This window comes from Astatotilapia calliptera, chromosome 7 (genome assembly GCF_964374335.1).
Source record: "Astatotilapia calliptera chromosome 7, fAstCal68.1, whole genome shotgun sequence".
In the NCBI taxonomy this organism is placed as follows: Eukaryota; Metazoa; Chordata; class Actinopteri; order Cichliformes; family Cichlidae; genus Astatotilapia; species Astatotilapia calliptera.
In genome coordinates, this window is record NC_137428.1 from 39,498,894 (window position 1) to 39,521,931 (window position 23,038).

Consider the following 23,038-nt stretch of genomic DNA (forward strand, 5'->3'; position numbering starts at 1 on the left):
CAAAGCGCAGCAAATGCTTGGAAAACTATGAGGCTGTTTGCAGCATACAAAATGATTCAACACGGGAGCTGAAGCTTTGTTGGTGCTATCCAGCTGTTCCACTTTCAGCTTCAGAGGATGCATGTGTGTCTCCAAAAGCGAGACAGTCGGGTGTCTTCCACAGTTGCATGAAATATTTACAAAATTTTTCCAGACCCATGCTCAGAAGATCTAGATTAAGAAGCTCGGTCTCTGATTCTAATCATCTACAATCGTAGAGTCATGTTCTCTTGGCTCCTTGTGTCACATAAATCAAGTCAATACAGAGCAGACATGCTCTCCCAGAGTAATGACGGGTTATCCGTCATTACTCTGCGAGACAAGTTCCTCTGTGAGGTAATCCAAGATCGTACAGGATAGAAGGGTCAAAGTGCCAATGTCTATCCCGGGAGGGCAGATTCCTGACGTTTCAATGAATGAAAACCGCTTCCTTTATCCGTGTCTCGTGGTCCTCCAGCTGCTTTCCTTGCACTTGTAAAAGCAGAGAGACCGGTCCGAGTTTATCACCTCGTGGACCGCTGGTTCCGATCTAATATCCAACTCTGCGTCGGCTCCCATGCTAGTCTCCTCATTAGCTTCTCTGCTCTGTAGGTTGGGGCCCTCCGTGGTGTCAGACATTACAACTTTCCTTTGTGGCATGTAGTCAGACTGTTTCAAAAAGTAGTTGCTGATGCTCATCCCAGACTTACAAATAGTTAATATCCATGTTGTAGCTTTAAATGCGGGTTATCAGTGTAAAATCAGCGAACTTGTGTGCTAGCACTCTCTGCTACAACCATACTTCAAGCCACCATCTTGAAAAACCCAGAAAAACTGCATTTAATCACATATATATTTTTCATTTCATCATTCTTTCTCATCGAGACACGAGGTCTCATTTCTAAGAGTGACCGGTTTTAAATATCCATACAAAACTGCAGCATGTTAAAACATACTACAGTCAATTCTACAGTATTCCTAAGTACTCAATGAGTTGTTGCTGTGGTCACTGAAAATCTCTCTTCCTGCCCACCAAAGGTTAAGTGTAAGTTTGGCAAACAGAGGTCGAGATTATGAGCTTATGTGCTGCATCCTGCTTGTGGTCAAGCACCCACACGAGTGTAGTAATACTGAGGAAAGACTGTGGTTTAGAAAAAGCCCTGAGGAAGTTTACACATCCTGCAGCTGCTCAAACAGATCATCCAAATATAAAAATATTGCATGGAAACTGTCCACTTGGACAAGTTCCTAAAACACGCTTGGCACACAACCAGAGTGAAATCAGACGGCTTCAGCAGGAAAACATTTATTGTATTGCAACCGAGCAGCCCAAAGCAGGGAGTCATTCCAAGAAGAATCAGTTTGTGCCTTCCACTCCCAACACTTATAAAAATCTGCTGTGATTTGTATTCCTCAGCCAGGTACTCTGTGGAGGGTGGAAACAAGTGTCAGGTTTAATTTGTGACACAAGGACAGCAGCAAGAGTGAAAGAGAGGTTTAAAGATGGCAGTGAGACCTGCTGTCATGGTTTGGAGACGGTGACACTGAAACATTCTTCTTCTTCCTCACTGGCAGAACTCAGGTGGTGAGGGTGGGCAGGTGCTTCTCCAACAGCATCACCATCAACACAGGAGCACCTCACGGATGTGTCCTCTCGCCACTGCTCTACTCCCTCTACACTTCAGACTGTGTGGCCACCCATGGCTCCAACACCATTGTGAAGTTTGCTGACGACACAGTGGTGTTGGGTGCCATCTCCAACAACGATGAGACGGCCTACATGGATGAAGTGAAGAATCTGGCATCATGGTGCCAGGACAACCACCTCCAGCTGAACATCAGCAAGACCAAGGAGCTGGTGGTGGACTTCAGAAGGGGTCAGCACAGAGACTACAAGCCCATCATCATCAATGGAGCTCCAGTGGAGAGGGTGCAGTCCTTCAAGTATCTTGGTGTCCACATCTCCTCAGACCTGACATGGGCTGCCCACATTCAGGTCCAGACCAAAAAGGCTAGGCAGTGCCTGTATCACCTACGACAACTGAGGAAGTTCAGGGTCTCTCCAAAGATCCTCAGGATTTTCTATACAGGCGCTGTGGAGAGCATCCTCACACAGAACATGACATCGTGGTTTGGGAACAGCTGTGTGAAGGACCAAAAAGCTCTCCAGAGAGTGATCCGTACAGCAGAATGCTGCTGCAGGATTGCTCTCCCCCCGCTTCAGGACACCTACACCAGGAGATGCCGGACTAGAGCAGCGCAGATACTGAAGGACCCGTCTCATCCTGGCAACAAACTGTTCCAACTTCTGCAATCTGGTAGAAGGTTCCGCATCTTCCGGGCAAGGACAGAGAGACTCAAGAGGAGCTTCTATCCCCAAGCCATCCGTGCCCTAAACACACACACCCGCCCTCTCACATCATCTATAATTGACTGAGACAGGACCAGAGGTGTGGACTCGAGTCACATGACTTGGACTCGAGTCAGACTCGAGTCATTAATTTTATGACTTTAGACTTGACTTGAAAAAATGTTCTAAGACTTGTGACTTGACTTGGACTTTTACACCAATGACTTGGGACTTGAATTGGACTTGAACCGGTTTACTTGAAAAGACTTGATATTTTACCCCAAATATAAAATTTAACATGCATATTATATAGAGATTGAAAATGTGACGTCATTCACGGGTAGAACCGCAAAGGATTCTGGGAACTCGTGGCAAGCGGTCAAGCGGTACTAGCGCACGCAGGCTTTCAATTAAAATCAGTTATACAGCGATAAAAAGAAACACAAAAATGTCAAGAAGCTGTTGTATTATTAACTGCAATAGCCGGTCGCATGACAGCCACGGGAAGCCGACGGGTAAAGAGATCGGTTGTTATCGGATTACGTCGTTGAAGAGAAATTGTTCGAGCCATGTTTCCGAAGTAACAAAGAGGCGACTGGATTGCAGCCATTCAAAGACCAATTATAACGTCCCGGAACACTCCAGCTCACAGGTTAGTCTGCTCCAAGCATTTACACAAAGGTCAGTCTGCTGTTGTAGTTAATGCGTCATTTTTCTTAACATAATTGGTGATATAGGTTACAAGCAAGTCTGGCGCTGAACAGAAATTGTCGCGCTATGCTCCTTTATTTATTGTGCATAAATAGTGAATTGTCCTGACACAATATTGCGTTTCGCTTCTGTTATTATGGTACATTGACAAAAACATATACTTTTATTCACAGGATAAAACAGTTGTTTTGTATCACTAATTGTCCAGTACGATTACAGCATATATTATTGTCACTGCTACATTTCTGTGACGGGTACCAGAAATTATTTCCACTGCTAATTAATTACCATTGAGCTCAAAGGTTATATTAATAAACGGTTAACGAATGTGTATTTATGATGACGATTTGTGAGACTGGTAAACTTATGATACTTACGATGGTCTTTACTTTCTACACAGTGCATTTCAAGGTCCTGCACCCATCCGGCGGTAAACTGTACCTGGGCTTGTTGCAGTGACCGGAAGTTACTAAACTTCATGAGTGTATGCACTCACTCCAAGAAGCGTATAATTATAAATATGCATATAAATATGCTACGATGAGATAGCTGACTTCATCTAACTAGCAAATGTTGTCCAGGCTACGTTGGTGATACAGTTTTTTTTAATGTGTACGATATTTTTGTCATGCGATTTTAAAGCCGGTCCTACAACCGCATCCAAGAATAACATGCAGCTTATCTCAGAACTGTCGGTGAAAATTATTCTTGGAGCTAGGTTTAATTGAGCTGCATTTTAAAGAGGTGCAATTTCACAATTTGTGTATATTTTCTAAGTTCACTATTTTGTCATGTGTTGAGAAAAACACAGATTTAAAAATTACATGGTCTAATATTTACATTTAGCATATAACTGCAACATTATTTTTTCATTTTTTTTTTTTTAATTAAAGACTCGAAAGGACTTGAAATTCAAAGTTTCAGACTTGTGACTTGACTCGGACTTTTACACCAGTGACTTGAGACTCGACTCTGACTTGCCTGACATTACTTGAGACTTGACTTGTGACTTGAGGATAAAGACTTGAGACTTACTTGAGACTTGCAAAACAATGACTTGGTCCCACCTCTGGACAGGACTCTTCCAGACACTAAACCAAGGCACAATGTACATTTCAATTCCTTTAATTTTAAATATGTTTATATTGTCTATCCTGTAAAATAGTCAGATGTCTATTCATATTAATGTACAGAATTCACCTGCTTGCTGCTACTACTGCACATTCACCCAATGTATATACTAATATACATATATATATATACATACATACATACATACATACATACATACATACATATACACATATATATATATACATACATACATACATATACACATATATATATATACATACATACATACATATACACATATATATATATACATACATACATACATATACACATATATATATATACATACATACATACATATACACATATATATACATACATACATACATACATATACACATACATACATACATACATATACACATACATACATACATACATATACACATACATACATACATACATATACACATATATATATATATATATATATATATATATATATATATATATATATATATATATATATATATATATATATATATATATATATATACATACATACATATACATACATATACATATACATATATAATGTTCTTCCTCTACAGCCCCCCCCCCCCCCCAATTTTTGCACATGTCGAGGAGCGTGTCAGGCTACATTTCACTGTATGTTATACTTGTATAACTATGCATGTGACAAATAAAGAAACTTGAACCCCTTGAACCCTTGAACGTAGACAGGAGGCCAAGCTGGAGGTGTTCTGATGTTCATTTGGAGTGAGCGGGACAGATGTGACTGCATGGAAGTTGTTCAGCTGTTTGAGTTGTGGCCTGTAAGTTGAATACACCCTCAGGTCTTCCATGCATTGGCACGTACACCTGAGTATAAACACTTAAATGCAGCGGGGCAGCAGTCAAAGCAGTGTGTTAGGCTACGTCCACACGTACATGGGTATTTTTGTAAATGGACATTTTCTGTTTTCACTTTTTTTTAAAAACCCGTCCACACATGCAGTTTTGAAAAAATATCTCTGTCCACATGTAAACACAAAAAACAAAGTCAAGAACATGCCAAAGCAACAGGTGGTGACATAATCCTAGTCATGTTGGCCAATCAGAAGTCAAGGAGCCTGCGATGAAAAGAGTAAAAAAGATGGCACATAGAAGCAGTCTTTCTAAATGGAGGGACAGTAACTGCGTGTGTATATGTAAGTGTGTAAAAACTGCAAATAAGATTAACAGCAACAGTATTTTGTCTCTATCCGCCACTGTAGAAATTCCTCTCATGTAAACAATAACGTGGGGCACAGCGTGACGTCAAAAAAGGCACACACCTTTGACGTTGCGTGACTAGTTCTACATTTTCCTCGACCACACAAACACAAAAACTGAGTTTTTTAAAATCTCCATTTTCAGTGATCCAAAACGCCGCTTACGTGTGGGCGAAAAGCCCAAAAGCATAGAAAAAGCTGCATTTTTCAAAAATACCCCACCCGATCTGTGGGTGTGTGACACCTCTCACAGTAAGTATCTGTGTATTTTCTAATATATGTGTTGCTGGTGCTGTATGTTTATTGATGACTAATGCCATTATAGGAGGTTATGGTGTGTTGCTACAGCTTAAATCTTTCCCAAGGCATCAACTTAGGCATTAGTGCCAGTGATCAGTTACAATATCCAGTACTGTGGGCTCACAGACACACAAGGTCACGAAAAACTAAAGAGAAAACCACAAATGAAAAGGTCACAGCTCTCACTGATCTAGCCACTGCGCTTTGATGCGTTTACTGCTGTTCTCCAGACTTAAATGTCACTCAGCTTGTCCTGTTGTGGAAAAGATCTTAGCTCTTTGGACAAACTTGGCTCCAAACCCTGAACTGAATGAGCGGTTGAGTGGTTGACTAACGGTTTTTTTTATAAAGATTTATTTATTGCCTTTCCATCAACAAAAAAAATTTGAGTGTAATAGTAATGTATGTGCATCGTAAATGAATAATGTTAGGAGGACACATAGATACAGGCATAGCAAACCAAAATAACCCCCCCCCCCCCCAAAACGAAATAAAAGAAAAAAAAAACAAAGAAAACAGAAAAAACAAAACAAAAACAAAAGGTTAACAGATAGTGCTCCAGAGAAAAAAAACAAACAGGTATAACATAGTGAGACATTAGGTTTAAGTGCATTGTTCCAGGGGTTCGGGCTGAAGTTTAGTCCAAGGGTGTCAAGTTAGTTAGAGAGGCATCCAAATTAGTGGTTGCAATGATAAGCTGCGTCCTCTTCAGTTCCAGTCCATTTAATTTCACATCCCTTCTCCTGTCCTTCTATTTAGCAGTCCAGCACTCGCAGGGTCCCCAGGTTCTCTTTAACAGCTGCAGCACTACTTCTCCCATACAGGTTAAATGGATAGAATCATTTCTGTTCACTATCGATCATTTCCTCACTTTCCAAAAATAACAAAAAATTTCCCCACATTTTTTTAAAGGAAGCATGTTTACCCTTTATCATAGACGTAAGTTTCTCCAAAGCAAGGGATTTTGACAATGTCAATAACCAAGTTCTCGAGTGTGGTCTACTAGTGGATCTCCATGATTTGGCTATGCTGTATTTCGCCTGTAACAGGCAGAAGATTGTGGTTTTTTGGTTAACTTTGCTCAGCTGGATTTCAGCGGGGAAAATTCCTAGGATGCATAGTTTAGGACATAGATTCCATTTGACACTTGTAATATGTGCAATTACTTCTAAAACTTCTTTACAAAACTTTTGGATTTCTGAGCATTCCCACAGGCAGTGCATCAGTGTGCCTTTTTCCCCACATTTAACACATATGTCCGGAGTTTTGGGGTCAAATTTGTTTAATAATGTTGGGGTAATATATGTTCTCATTAACCATTTGTACTGGATTAGTTTAAATTGAGTGTTTATAGATTGTGTTTGGGCTTTCAAGCAAGCTTTTTGCCATTCCTCTGTAGTTATTCTACACTCTAAGTCTTGACACCATGCAAGTCTTTCTTTTTCTGAGGATGTTTGAGAGCCATCTCTGAGGTTACTGTAGAAGCGAGATATTAAACCCTTCCTCAGCTGATGGTTTATTGCTATGTCCTCTAATGAGTTTAGAGTGGGCAATGTTAGGGATTTTGGGGTTTTTGAAATGAAGCTTCTGATTTGAAGAAATTTAAAGAAATGTTTGGTTGGGATGCCAAATTTCTGTGTCAAGCCATTGAAACATAGTAAGGTGTCCTTGTCAAATAGGTCTGCAACTTTGCACAGGCCTCTGTCGGCCCACATTTTAAAGCTCAAATCTTTCCAACCGGGTTTAAAGGCCCTATTGCCCCAGATAGGTGAGAATTGGGATAGTGCTGGCGTTTCATTTTTAAAATTGAGTGCGTCGAACCACACACGAATGGTATTTTTAACAAAGAGGTTTGATGTATCTTTCATCAGATCTTTATACTTTGCAGAGTACAGGTAAGTGTTGAGTGGTAAGGGGGTAGTACTTGTCCTTTCTAAATTTACCCAGGGTAAGGTTGTTGTTGAAAACCAGCATGAGGCCGCAGAGAGCTGGGCAGCCCAGTAGTACCATTTGAGGTTTGGAACACAAAGACCTCCCCTGTCATACGGAAGATATAGTAGCGAAAGACGCAGTCTGGCTCGTCTGTTATTCCAAATGAATTTAATGAATATTGTTTTTGCCTTTGTGAAGAAGTCATCTGGAGGGCTGAGAGGAATGACTTGGAAGAAATATAGAAATTTTGGAAGGACGTTCATTTTGAGAATATTTACACGTCCAATCAACGAGATTGGCAGCATAGACCATCTATTGATTAAGTCAACAACAGAATTGATAGTAGGAGAGTAATTTGCATGTACCAAATCGTTAATTTTTGGAGTGATTTTTATACCTAGATAGGTAAGACTGTCTCTGGCAATTTGAAACGTTGTTTGAATAGGTGGTTTAGTTCTTTCAGAATGATTAAAGAAGAGGATGGCCGATTTGGATTCATTAATTTTATAACCGGAGATATTGCCAAAGAAGTTAATTGTTTTAAGTAGCTGGGGAATTGAGCTCATCCCAAAACCTTAAAGGCTTCCCATCTTACTGAGGCTGTGGCTTCGGATTTATTAAAGTAAAAATAGTCATCAATATTTTTGCCTACATATTCCAAAAATTTTTGATTGTGCAGTGTGGTTTTAAACGCCAAATAGGGTTACGTCTAAAAGCTGTTGTAACTGAGAAGTTAATCGTGGTTAATGAGTGGTCAGATATAAGCACACTTTTATATGAACAGCTGTTAATTCTGGAGATAAGAAAGTTTGAAATAAGAAAATAGTCTATGCGACTGCGGCTATTATGTCTGGCTGAGTAGCAAGAGTATTCTCTCCCTGTTGGATTTTTTAATCTCCATATATCTTTAAGAATCAATTCAGACATAAAGTGTTGTATGGCTTGTCTAGATTTTGGGTGGGAAGAGTCTAAACCTGATGATCTATCAAGCCTAGGCTCTAGGGTACAATTAAAGTCCCCCCCAACAATTATCTCACCGTGGAGGGCTGCAATAGAGAGGAATAGATTATTATAAAAGCTGGGGTCGTCAATATTGGGGCCATATACATTAACTAATATTAAATCTTGGTTCAGCACGGAGCATTGTAGAATAATGAATCTCCCTGCAGGGTCCAAGATGGTTTTTTTAATACACATGGGCACTGATTTATGAATGAGTGTTGCCACTCCTCTAGCATGTGTTGAGAAGTGGCTAAAGAAAACCTGACCTGGCCATCTCCTCCTTATCCAGTCAGTTTCACTCGCGAGTAAGTGTGTTTCTTGAATAAAGACTATCTTTGGGTGATATTGTTTTATTCTATCCATTACTCTTTTCAGTTTAATATATTTCCTAAGGCCTCTTACATTCCAGGAAATTAGTTCAATATTTGAATAACTACTCATACAGTTTGTGCCCTTAGTAACCTGGGTTTGACTACATCTCGTCTCTCCTGTCGGAACTCACAAATTATTATTTCAAGAGCACTACACTTTAAAAACAATCTCTTATAAACAAAAAAAACAGAAAAAAAAAACAAAACAACCCAGAGACCTCCCGTCGGTGTAGATCTCAAAACCTTCCCCCCCAAAGTCATTGCAGCTTGGTTATGCATCAGATCCATGTAAAGGAGCTGATAAAGCGTCCTCAAGATTGAAGCTTTAAACTTAGGTCCGACCGTATTAACTAAAGAAGTGGCCACACAATGTAAATGAATGAAAAGATTTAAACATAACATATCTAAGGCCATCTATATCATACCTGTACACCAGCAGCCATTGTATGTCCGATTTGGAATTGTTCATCAGAGTTACACGTGTTTGATATGGTAGCGTTTCTGAGTGGGCGTGAAGTTTATCCCTCGTTTTGTTGCCGGACTTTTCGTATGAAATCTTCCACCTCCGCTGGTGTGTGGAAGAGGAGCCTGTTGTCATGGTGGAGAATCCTCATTTTTGCTGGAAAGATCAGTCCGAAGTTTATGTGCATTTCACGGAGTTGTTGTTTTACCTGGTTGTATTGTTTCTGCTGTTTCTGGACCTCCGTTGACAGATCAGGGAAAAACATAACGTGATGTCCGTTGTCAGACGTGCCGCTCTAATCACCCTTGTCTTGATAATTCAAGAATTTCATGATGATCACACGGGGTGGGCCATTTGGAGTGTTTCGGCCCTGTAGCCTGTGTGTTCAATGATAGGTGGGGATGGGAGCGCGTCCCGTCCCAAAACATCAATTAACCATGTTTGCAAGAATATTATAATTTCTCCTTGTTCAGTGTTCTCGGGTAATCCGACGAGTCTCAGATTGGGTCTCCGGCTTCTATTTTCGAGGTCGTCCACCTTTAGCTGGAGATCCTGAAGTTTCTTATGAAGGGAAGCCTCTTTACTTGTGAGAGAAGAGATGTCGTCTTCAACTTTACTGATGCGAGTTTCTGCTGAGGTGAGCCTCTCCGAAAACACTCCAATTGCGTCTTTTATTTCTTGGTTTGATGTTATAACTTCTTGCAGTTGGGCAGTGAAGTGTATTTTCAGCGACTGAATTGCGGCCAAAACACTCGCCTCGGTCTGTTGGGCGCTAGCACTAGCTCCTTCCATCTTCTCGGTTTCAGGTTCGTTGCTAGGATTGTCGTCTGATCCATCCTTTCCGGCTGTTTTAGGCTTGGACCTATATTTAGTCGGCATTCTGGCTGTTTAGATCAAAGCAGAAGCTTAGGTCGGAGAGACAGCCGCTAAAAGGTTGGCTTTTAACCGCTGTTTAGGCGTACTTAAAGGACGTTGAGGTCAGAGCTCGAAGTCTCACTACCGTTCAGGTGGACGCCATAACCAATGTCATGCTGTACGGTTGACTTGTACCCAGGGGGTGACTCCCCTGGGTACAAGAAGAAGTCAGACTGTATAAAAGTTTATGAGAAAATAACAATATTGGTCTAATGCTACAGTCACAATAAGGAAAACAGTGACTTCACTGCAGAACAATCAAAATGATAGCAAAAGTGATTGTGTGTGCACTGAGCTCTCCTTGTTGAAAGCTGAAATGGGGATGGGAACCAGACCTTCAGTGGCGTGTCTAGAAAATTTTTGTTGGGGGGGCCAGGTAGGGGCACAGATTTGGAGAAGGGTGGCAGATTTAATTGGCAGATAATGTTTAAAAAAAAAATTCTACCAACCCTTAACCATAATTCAATAATCCTATAAACCTAATAACCAAATGCACTTTTAACTCTTATTAGAATGAGATTTTAACCACTACGGTGCAAAGTTTTTAGATACTGCGTTGATAAAGTACAAGAGATACAATCAGTGCTTTGTCAGTGTTTACTCAGCATTCAAGGACATCAATATTTGCATAGTATTTTTACTGACATATAGTGCACATATGTTTTGGGCAAAAACATTTTTGAAAATTAAAATACGAACATTTGTAACAAACAATTGACAAATTAGCCAATGCCAATGCAAAACTTTATCTGCCTGTTAAAAAAAGAAGATAATCTTCTCACAAACTGGTGTTTGATTTTGAAACAGGAAAAAAGTGGGGAAACAAATGAAAAGACTAATATTTGAATAAAACCTGAAAGCAAGTAAATACTTTCTATGCTGCCTTATGGTAAACTTTGGTAATATTGATAAAGAACAACACTGGCTGATGATAAAATACAGTCAGCTGGCATGGTGACACTGCCAGTATTAACCTGCAGGGCTGGACTGGGACAAAAAAATTGGGCATTTTTACTACAGACCGGCCCACCAGGTAGTAAAGCCATAAAGACTTTGAATGAAAACAAATGCTGTTGTGACAGTGATGTACAGTCTTGTTGGTATATGTATGATTTCTATACATTTTACATCAGATAAAAACTTTGGTTGTAAGATTTAGATAATTATTTAATAAAAACTAGGTATTTTAAATGAGAATAAGAAAGAAAAGTATTTCTTTGTGCCCACCTTTCCCTGTTAATGCCCTACCTGGCCCCCTGGCAAAACTTTGCTAGACCCGCCCCTGCACAGTTACCAGCTGTCAGCTACATAAAAAAGGATCCTGGTGTTATTTATCTCTCAGAAACAGTTGATAACTTCAACTCATTCATGTCACCTAAAAGGTAAACCTGTTTCTCCATCACCTGTTCAGCTCTGATGATTCAGTAAGGACATCTCCTGGTTTCATCTTCATGTTTCCCTCTCACCACATATCTAAACAGACATCATGACCAGCAGCTTTACAGCTGTGGCTCCAGCAAACATCAGCTGATACTAGAAATTAATATTAAATACATTCTAACAACAGCCGATCAAGCTTAAACGTGCTGCTGTTGTTTAGCGCAATATCTGCTGGTTTCCTCTTTCTGGCGCAAAGTGGGCGATAAACAAACAAGAGAGAAAAGCCGATCAGCTGATCATTGATCAGTTTCATGATTGAAGTAGCAACAGGAGAAGGAGGGGGAGAGAATGAGAGAAGAGGCAGCTGTGCAGCATAAAGACAGAATAAATCCAGCTTTGTGTCTTTTTCCATTCTAGCTGAAGTTCGGGACAAACTGCGTCTCTTCTCAGCTCAATACGAAACGCGTAATATTTTCTCTGAATGAGGGACCATTCCATTTTTTTAAGGAGCCGTTGGCAACTCTACTAACCTTATGAATAAAATAAAGTTCACTATCAGTAACATCATAGCACCCACCCAGCTGTATAAAAACTCCGTCAAGCTGGCTAGAACGCAGTATGAGTTATTGCAACTGACAGTAAAAAGTCAGCAACATGAAAATAAACTCCACCTAAACTTGGTTTATATCTGACCCAGATAGACTGCAGGTCATAACTTCTTACCTGAAGTTCAGTTCACCTGACACTCGGACTGGCGGCTGCTTCGGGTCTCTCCTCCTGCCTCCCCTTCCCTCATCCACCTGTTGCCTCTGTGGAAGCCCCGTCATAGCCACCACCAAACAACGGAGTTATTGCTACACATCGACCTGCATCTGGCCAATCCACCACCTCTCATTGTTCATGCCGTTACAAAAAAAATAAAAAATAAGTCAAATAAGCCCGATGGCCAGTCCAGCTATGTTAACCTGCAACCAAATCTGCAGCTCCATACAGCAATGTTACGACTTAGATTACATCTTATAACTCATAACTCTTATGTTAGCTGCCCTCAGTAGCATACTGTCTGAAATATTCCACAGCTGCAATAATTCTTTAAGTGTTATTTTTCCTTGGTATTCTAATTTCACCGAAGTTTACTAAACTCAACAAACTTGATATTACTTACCGGGACATTTATTCTGTCCTCATTTTCTTTCACCGAAAAATTGTTTCCTGCAGTGCCGTCTTTCGTGCTTGGCTCTCCTACCTTTGCTAACATGATGCACATAGCGCAGAAGCGATGCTGCATTCACTTACACTCGGATATCTGAGCGTCACCGTGAAAACATAATCGGACATTTGATATTTGATTGAATTTTATTGTTTTGCCTTTGGGGTGGCACCTGGGGTGGCCAGTCTGGTTTGGGGGGTGGCCTGTGCCCCCCCCCCCCCCCAGGCCACCCCGCTGGACACGCCATTGCAGACCTTTGACCACTCATAGCTAGTTACCATCTTCAAAATGACCTCATCGTAACACAGGAATAAGAAGAACTCAGTCTGCGATTAGTTTGGACTGAATGGAGCCATGTTTGCAATCCATCAGCGATAAATCAGTGAAAATCCCAAATCTGTCTACAAAAGAAAACATACATACTTCAAGCAAGAACCTCAGATATGAAACAGAAATTTAAACAGTGACTTAGCTGCTGCAGGACAGCAATTTAAGTGCAAACATGAGTGCTCAGTAACTTTGGTTTGATATAGCAATGTAACCAAAACACAGGTTGCTAACTGAGTCGAGTCCTGTACTGCAGAAAGAGAAGACGAGTTGAGCTCATCGGTTTAGACTGACTCAGACTGACTGTAACATTTGGCAATCTGTGTTTATAAATTAGTGACTGCGGTCGGTCTGAGTCATGATAGTTTGCAGACTTTTTGACGCTCATACAATAACCAGTTGGTCACAGTAAACACTGTGCAAATACTTCTTTAATATTAAAAAAATAGTTAATTCTGTAAATGACGGTTATAATTAATGGAAATGGGATGATATAGATGGAGTGGTTTAGGGCTACTAAAAACTCTTTACTGTAAGCAGTGTTTCCAGTTCAAAACAAAAGATGGTGAAAAACAGTAAATGTGACGTTCTCTTAGTGTTGCTCACACTATTTCTGTTCATACGTTAACCATAGTGAGAGACGTTAGTGTTTATTGTGCTTAGGAAATTCTGTATTTTGAGTCGAGGGTCCATGTGCTTTCATTTAAGTTTCTGAGTGAATCTTTGGTTTCGTAATTTCCTCAGAAGAGCTAGAAACTGAGACAGTTGTTTAGCGTGCTCACTTTAAGTTCTCGTTTATTCATTGTGTTATTTTTTCATCTTGTGTAAATAAAGTCCCTTTCACTTCACACGTGCTTCTCCGCGTGCTGTCTGCATTAGACTATGTCCACACTAACCCAGATAGATTTGAAAACGCCGTTTTCATCTGAAAACGCTCTGCTTCCACACTAGTGTTTTCAGTCGTTTTCACAAAGTTATGCGTCCACACTGAAACGGCCGAAAACGCTTATGTTCCAGTACTGTGCATGCGTGAAGCGCAAGAAGATTCGGCCTGCCTCATTTCTGTCTGACGTTTATTTACTTTCTGGCTCTTTGAAACGTCGCAGCAAAAGGTTGAGGAAAAGCACCAAGTTTTTTTAAATAGACTAACAATGAGGTGGAGTTGTTGCTGCGAGTAACACAAAAGTACAAAGTTGCAAAAGCAAGTGAGAATTAAAGAATTTGAAGAAAAGCTCTCTGGAGCATGTACAGACTGATATTAATCTTTAATAGGGCTGTCCAAGTTGAGAGCAAACAAAACAACTGCTGTATAATGCCCTTTATAACAATACAAGCATCACATGACTAAAATGCGTCACCGTTTTACAAAATCTGCGTTTTCACTGTCCACACTGCGATGCAAACGCACCGTCTTCAAATGTATTCTTTTTCGAGAGCATTTTCAAAACGCGGCGTTTTCCTTGAGCAAAAACGTAGTCTCAGTGTGGACGGGAGGCCAAAACGGAGAGAAAACGATGCGTTTTCAAACGAAAACACATTAGTGTGGACGTAGCCTTAGAGTCCTCCCTTACCGCGCTCTCAGCCGTGAAAGCTTTGTTCTTCTAAAGCCAGCTACCCATATCAAGACAGGCCATTATTTCCTCACACCCAAAACATTAAAGATTTTTCTTCCTAGACCAGAACAGAACATCAAAAATGCTCAACCCCGGGCTTCTGCTTCCGGCCGATGGAGTAAGTAGCAGCGAAAGGCAGCTCCGCTAAGATTTTTGATTATCCAAACCTCCTGGGACACATATTGACTTTGATTTGGACCAAGATTCAACTGTACAAACTCCTCCTGACCAAAGCGAGTCATGAAGAGTAGTCGGAAATACACGCAAAAAACTTTGTCGTCAGCTTCTGCTACATCTGGCGGCGAAGAGCCACAACACGATATGGCGGACGAGAACTCGCCAATCTCCGTGAGGATCCTTCGGAGCGAATTGCAAGCCTACCGAGACGGTATGATGAACGATATTAAGATGCAGATAGATAACATGCATGAAAACTTACGTGAGGACATTTCCTCGCTAAGAGAAGAAGCTAAAGCAGACACCAATAAGCTTCGACATGAGCTATCACAGAAAATAGAGGCACTGCACGAAACTCATGCAGAAACAACAAGTATACAGAAGGACATGGAGCGGGCCCTCTGCGACACTACAGACAGGTTAACAGCCTTGGAGAAAGATCACGAAACCCTAAAGAAAGATTACAACAAGCTACACGACAAATGCCTGGATTTAGAAAATAGAAGCCGCAGAAACAATCTGCGTGTGGTGGGCATTAATGAGGACGCAGAGGGGGGAAACCCCAGCCGTTTCATGGCAGAATTTTTCTCAGAAGTGCTCGGGAAAGAAAATGATGATTCGCTTATCATGATAGACCGAGCCCACAGAACCCTCGCCCCGAAACCACGGACAGGGGAGCGCCCAAGAGCCATGATAGTCCGCCTGCACTACTACACCGACAGAGAGAAGATTTTACGATTGTCCAGGGAAAAAGGTCGCCTCTTCTACAAAGGATCACCTGTACACATCTTCCCGGACATGAATCCTGAGGTCAGCAAACTTCGAGCGTCATTCAACCCCGTGAAAGGGAAACTGCGGAATGCTGGCGTCCCGTACAGTCTGTACTACCCCGCGAAGCTGACTATAACGGTGAACAACGCTAAGCACTCATTCACAGATCCGCGCGAAGCAGAGAAGTTCGTCAGTACCCACGTCCAGAACCCAGCCACATCTACCGCTTAGCCACATCTTTACAAACATGACCCAGGAGGGAATAGCATATAATAATAGACAATCTTAAGGAGTTTAGTGGTGAGTCTGATGTCTACAGCCTGTAAAAAGCTGGACAAAAATTGTTTTTCTTTTCTTTGCAAATGAAGAAAGGGTTCCGGTTTGAGTTCATGAGGTTGTTCTTTAGTTTGGTTCAAGAAAGTTGTGAATTTCAGAGGATCTGAGCTTTTAGAAAGCTCAGAGTAAGATCCATCAACCACTCAGTAACAGTTAATAACTATTGGTACCTCTACTGAGAGAGCACCACAAAATCTTGTCAACTTTGTAACATGGAACTGTAGGGGACTCAGGGGACCAGTGAAACGAGGAAACATTTTAGCTCACTTAAAAAAAGTAAACGCGGATATAATCTTTTTGCAAGAAACGCATCTATAAGTACAAGACCACAACAGATTACGATGCAAATGGATAGAACAAATATTTCACTCTACGTTTAAAGCTGGAAGCAGAGGCACAGCCATACTGATCAAAAAATCGGTACCATTTACAGCAGCAAAAATACTACCAGACACTCAGGGTAGGTATGTTATTGTAACTGGCAAACTTTATGGTCATTTAGTTATGTTAGTAAATATTTACGCTCCGAATGTGGACGATGAGCAATTTATACGGTCGATAATATCAAAGCTTCCGGATATCGATACTCATCAATTAATCATAGGAGGTGATTTTAACTTGGTGTTAAATACTAACCTTGATAGATCATCGAGTAAACCTGCCAAAATATCTAAATCGGCAAAGGCCATCCAGGAATTTATGGGAAATTATGGAATAATTGATCCGTGGAGAGTTCAGAATCCTAATGTGCGACAATATTCATTCTATTCTCCGGTCCACCAGACATATACCAGGACTTTTTTTTAATCGATTCTAAATTTCTGCCATCAGTAAAGCGCTGTGAATATGGCACAATAATGTTGTCGGATCACAGCCCCCTCCTTTTGCAACTAGCCCTCGGGTTCAATCACACAACAAAGATATGGAGATTTGATAATAGTTTATTATCAAATAAACAGGGGATAGAAGACATTAAGAACCAAATTGATTTCTACCTGTCAATTAACAACACTCCGGATATTACCAAGTCTACCTTGTGGGAAGCACTAAAAGCGTACATTCGGGGGCAGTTAATTTCGCGGAAGAGTCTAATGAATAAACAACAAAGAGAAGAAGAGAGACGTATAAAAGACAAGATACAGGAAGTAGATAGACAACACACAGCGCGGCCCTCAACAGTCTTGCACAAGAAGAAACTGTCCCTGCAAGCTGATTTAGAATTGATGTATACCGCAAGAACAGTCAAGCTTCTAACCAGGGCAAAATATAAATATTATGAACAGGGGGAAAGGATGGGTAAAGTTCTAGCACAACAAATCAAGAGACAAGCAGCAACAAGATTGATCACAGAAATTCGCACCAATACGGGACAAATAACGAGGGACCCAAAGGAGATAAATAGTATATTCAGAAGTTTCTATGTAGACTTATACGCCTCAGAATCAAAAAAGAACCCCGCACTATTTGAGATGTTCTTTAACAAGTTTAGTGTACCTGTGATCAACCCAGACAAAGTAGAACAACTCGAAAAATCCATAACTATACAAGAGCTACAGCAAGCAATAGATAATTTACAGAACTCCAAAGCTCCAGGTCCAGACAGTTATACTTCGGAATTTTACAAGGCCTTTAAAGACCATATCTCACCCCTGTTACTAGAAGTATATAATGAGGCGCTGGACAAAAAAGCCCTACCGCCGACTTTATATCAGGCAAGCATCTCTTTGATCTATAAAAAAGAAAAAGATCCTTTAGACCCGGCTTCATATAGACCGATCAGCTTAATTAATGTAGATAATAAGATACTTGCAAAGATTTTGGCAACACGCCTGGAAACTGTTCTGCCAACAATTATATCTCAGGACCAAACAGGATTCATTAAAGACAGGCAGCTGTTTTTTAATATTAGAAGACTTTTAAACATTATCTATACGCAAGACAAGCACAATCCTAGTCCTGAAATTTTGCTTTCTTTGGACACGGAGAAGGCCTTCGACAGGGTCGAGTGGGATTATCTCTTCTCGACCCTGTCGAGGTTCGGATTTGGCCCTAAATTTATTTCTCTGGTTAAACTACTATACATCCAACCAAAAGTGTCGGTACAAACAAACAATGTCCACTCCGACTATTTCGATCTGAATCGTTCAACAAGACAAGGCTGTCCTCTTTCACCTCTGCTTTTTGCGTTGGCTATTGAACCTTTAGCTCTTCTACTGCGCTCAACAGACGAATATACAGGGATCAGAAGGGGAAAAGCAGAACATAAAGTCTCGCTTTATGCAGATGATTTACTACTGTATATTTCTAACCCTGCAAAATCAGTCCCAGTCATCATGGAAATTTTGCAGAATTTTGGAGAAGTGTCAGGATACAAATTGAATTTATCTAAAAGTGTGCTATTCCCAGTCAACTCTAAAGCAATAGGTAACCCAAGTTGTTTCAATACCTTGCCATTTCGGGTTTCTAATCAGTTCCAATATCTTGGAATAAATATCACTCAGGATTATTATGGTTTATTTAAACACAATCTCTCTAAACTATATGATGAAACCAAAAATAACATAGACAAATGGATTAATCTACCAATTTCACTAGCAGGGAGGATAAACATTGTTAGAATGAATATTCTTCCCAAATTCTTATTTTTATTTCAGTGTATCCCTATTGTGATTAATAAAGCCTGTTTTAATAAATTAGACTCCTTAATATCCTATTTCATATGGAACAGAAAGAATCCAAGAATCAAGAAAAGCTACCTACAGAGACCGACATGTCAGGGGGGGATGGGGTTACCATGCTTCCGTCTATATTATTGGTCATGTAATGTTCGTTCCATGTCGTTTTGGTTGCAGACTAAGGGGGCCGACTGGACAACGATGGAGAATGAAAGCTTCTCCTCATTAGAAGCTATGATCTATTCAGCTCTCCCTATCCCTAAACATGACTTTAAAAATCCTGTAGTCTCTCATACAATTAAAATCTGGACACAGATAAGGAAACATTTCGGGTGGAGGGAAGCTTCCATACTAACTCCACTCATGAATAACGCAACATTCACACCATCACTTTCAAACATTTCATTTCTCCAATGGAACCACAATGGGCTGCACTCAATAAAGGATTTATTCATCAACAAGGTTTTTCCCACATTCCGGCAACTGCAAGAAAAATTTGACTTGCATAGTAATGACTTTTTCAAATACTTACAGAGCAGAAGCTTTGTAAGGAGGCTTTTTCCATCTTTTCCAGGTCGGCCCCCAGACTCTGCCTTAGATAACTTATTTCAGTTTGATCCACTCAAGAAAGGACTAATAACAAAAATTCACAACGCACTCACAACTGGATGGAACTGTCACACTTGACTATCTGAGAGAGGCCTGGCAGTGTGACCTTGGTACGAGAATTACAGATAATCAATGGACAAAAGCCCAGGAAAATGTACACTCTTCCTCTGTTTGCATTCGTCATGGAGTCTTACAGTTTAAAGTGCTACATAGACTCCATTTATCAAAGTTGAAACTGTCAAAAATGTTCCCCAATGTAAACTCGTCCTGCGAAAGATGTAAACAGCAACCTGCTTCACTGGCGCATATGTTTTGGAATTGTCCCTGTATAACAACATATTGGAATAATGTCTTTCATATCTTGTCTAAAATTCTAAAAAAACCACTTAAGCCAGACCCAATCTGTGCTTTATTTGGAGTGAAGCCGGTTGTTGTAGACCTATCAGCCACCCAAAATAATGTGATACGTTTTGTGACGCTGCTGGCACGCCGTTTGATTCTACTAAATTGGAAACAAAAGGTGCCTCCTACCACATCAGCGTTAATACAAGATGTATTGAGACACTTGCAGCTGGAAAGAATTAAACTCCTACTAAAGGGGAGGTTGGAGGAATTCCATTCACCCTGGCAATCTTTTATAGATTTCTTCAATACTGTACAGATATAAATGGTCACTGAGCCTCATTGTTAGTTCGATAAATAGCATCCTCTGTCCAACGTTGTTTGTTGTTGCCTTTTTTCTTTTTTTTTTACTGTGTTTAATTTCTATTGTATATATGTAATCATTTATATTTGAATCTTAGTTGCCTTTTATGATAAAGAACACTGGAAAACCAAATAAAGAGATTTGAGAAAAAAAAAAATGCTCAACCCCAAATCAGAAAAGACAGACAGAAATGGTGCTACATGGCTCAGTCCACGACATCTGCTGGAAAAATAACCAAAAATATGTTCAAGGTCACGGCGTGTCCAAGGGGTTTTTAGGTTTTGGAAAGTTGTTCTCTCAAATCTTTGAAACATCAACATTTTTTCTTTAGGACTTTTTCAGAAATATAGGGTTGTGGTTTGTGTGGCCTGAACTTTAGAAGTTAAACTACAAATGTCTGATCTGACATTAGACACTCTTTCAAGTTCCGTCTCTTTAGTGCAAACCCTGCGTGATAATAATGACTGCACTATTGCAATCGGGGGATTCACAGCCTGTCAATAGATATCTTTTTAAAAGTTGAGAATCATGTCTCGACCTGACGTCGGGATTTTAGGCCAATGAGTTTTCAAAGGGATCACAAAAAAATGCTACACATGCCCATGCGCTCTTTCTATTCATACTCGTAGCCTTAGGCTCAGGAGTGTCTGAGACGAAGGCAGGTGCTGGTTTGTCTCACATGCCATTGAAACAAACACTAACAGTTTGCATTGTTTTGGACAGCTTATATCTGTATTTTGTGTGGAAACATTGAAAGCTGCAAAAAGATTCCAAAAAAAGGCGACCTATAGCAATAAGGCATTTGAAGAGCCACACTTCACTTACAAGTGAAGTGAAGTGAAGTGAAGTGTGTGTATGTGGTGACTCAGCTTGACTCTGCTGTACCTCATCAGCCAACAATGACAGCTCACTGGTGTCGTGGGCATCATAATCATACAGGACCCTGGCCTTCCTGGCACCCGTGACGGGCAGCTGTGACTGCTCCATGGCGAGCGTGACCGGCTTCTGGCTGGATGAGGAGGAGGCGGCAGGGACAGCGGCTCCGGAGGATGCCGGTCCAGACAGAAAGGCGGGGGACACAGGGTTGGGGCAGACGGAGGCAGAGGAGTGGGGTGCACTGACAGCATTAGCACATCTGTGTGAAGACACATACATGGTAGGTATGGTTTACTTACTGTAAACAAACATTTTATGCCTTCCAAAAAGGAAGAAATAAAAATTATTATTTACAAAAAATAATTTAAAGCCTATTTTTATTGAAAGAATCTCAAAAACTTTAAGGCTTTATTGGTGTTTCTTTTTTTCTTCTAGTGTATGCAATTATTTCGGGGGGGGGGGGGGGGCAGTTGGACTTTTAGCAACAGTTTTATAAGCAAAAAGCTTTCATCTCTCACTTCATAACCTCATACACGACCCCAGGATCCACTGCTTCAGAATTACTGGCAGGCCTGTTTAGAAGCTGGGCTGTCCTGATGTGGAGTCATGCAGCTGAAATACGTACAAAATGTTAAAACCACATTTTGCTGATGGCCATTCACCCAAAATCTCCTCATATCTTCCATCCTCCAGCTCCTCTGAGGAGACTGAAGTGTTCCCAAGCCGGCCAAGAGATGTAACCCCCCCACAGTTACAACTTTCCCCACGATGGCTTAAATCAGGGGTGTCAAACTCAAATACACAGTGGGCCAAAATTCAAAACTGGAACAAGGTCGCGGGCTAACATCAATATTTATTGTAAAAAAAAATCTTCCTCCAGATTTAAGAATGAATCTCTTCTTATGGACTCAAACAAGTTTTGCTGAAAAACTGAATATGGAACAAGCAAAGCTTAATACTAAACAATATATATATTATCTGTATAATACCAGTAGGCCAGCTCTAATAATAATTTGGTATGGCCAAATGTAATTAGGCTGCGGGCCAAATATGGCCCGCAGGCCAGAGTTTGACACCTATGGCTTAAATGAACGTGGGGTCCAGTGAAAGCAGCAGTTTTGTTTACATGGTTTGGCATGAGCTCTAAAATTCATAGACCTGGGGCCCGTTCTTCGTACGTCGCTTACTACATCCAAGATCAAATGACACATCCAAGATCAAATCATCGCGCTAACCGTGAGCTCGCTAATCCGGTTCCCCGAACACACTTGCTGTTGACGATTACTACAGCTGGACGCAGGAATGTGACATCACTGGGCGTCGTAAAAGGGGCTACGCATCGATAGTAGAAACATTGATCGGCAACCCGCTGATTGGTCGGCGAAAATGTCGAAGGGGCGTGCTCGGTATTTTCCGGCAGCAGAGCAAGAACTCTTGAGTGAGGGATTTCAGGAGTTTCAGAGTTTAATTAAAACGCAAGAGAACACTGCAAAGGCTGCAAAAGCAAGGAGAGAGGGCTGGCAGAAAGTTGCTGACAAATCAAACTCGTAGGTAATTTAATAATAATAATAATAATGGATTGGATTTATATAGCGCTTTCCAAGGCACCCAAAGCGCTGTACGATACCACTATTCATTCACTCCCACATTCACACACTGGTGGAGGCAGCTACGGTTGTAGCCAGGCTGCCATATCGCGCCATCGGCCCCTCTGGCCAACACCAGTAGGCGGTAGGGTAGATCTATCATATGACACTATATTGTCCAATATCATATGGCATTATATTATATTATAATATGTTATATTATATCCCCTTTCACATTAGAGCCACAACAGGACCCACAAGAACATGGGAACAGGTAAAAGTGGAATACAGGAGTATTCTACAGAATGGTAATATTTATCTCTTAGATTGCTTTGCGTCTCTTGGCAAGGTAATACTGGCCT

General features: G+C 40.8%; 1 protein-coding gene across 5 annotated transcripts in view; it reads right to left on the reverse strand.

The window, feature by feature from the left end:
- The window catches only part of sh3glb2b (SH3-domain GRB2-like endophilin B2b), a 62,785-nt gene that overhangs the window by 15,508 nt on the left and 24,239 nt on the right, over positions 1–23,038 (reverse strand). For all 5 annotated transcript variants that reach the window (XM_026174592.2, XM_080303651.1, XM_080303650.1 and 2 more), the window contains one exon: positions 21,100–21,349. In XM_026174592.2, the coding sequence (XP_026030377.1) occupies positions 21,100–21,349 (250 nt within the window). The remainder of the gene's footprint in view (positions 1–21,099; positions 21,350–23,038) is intronic.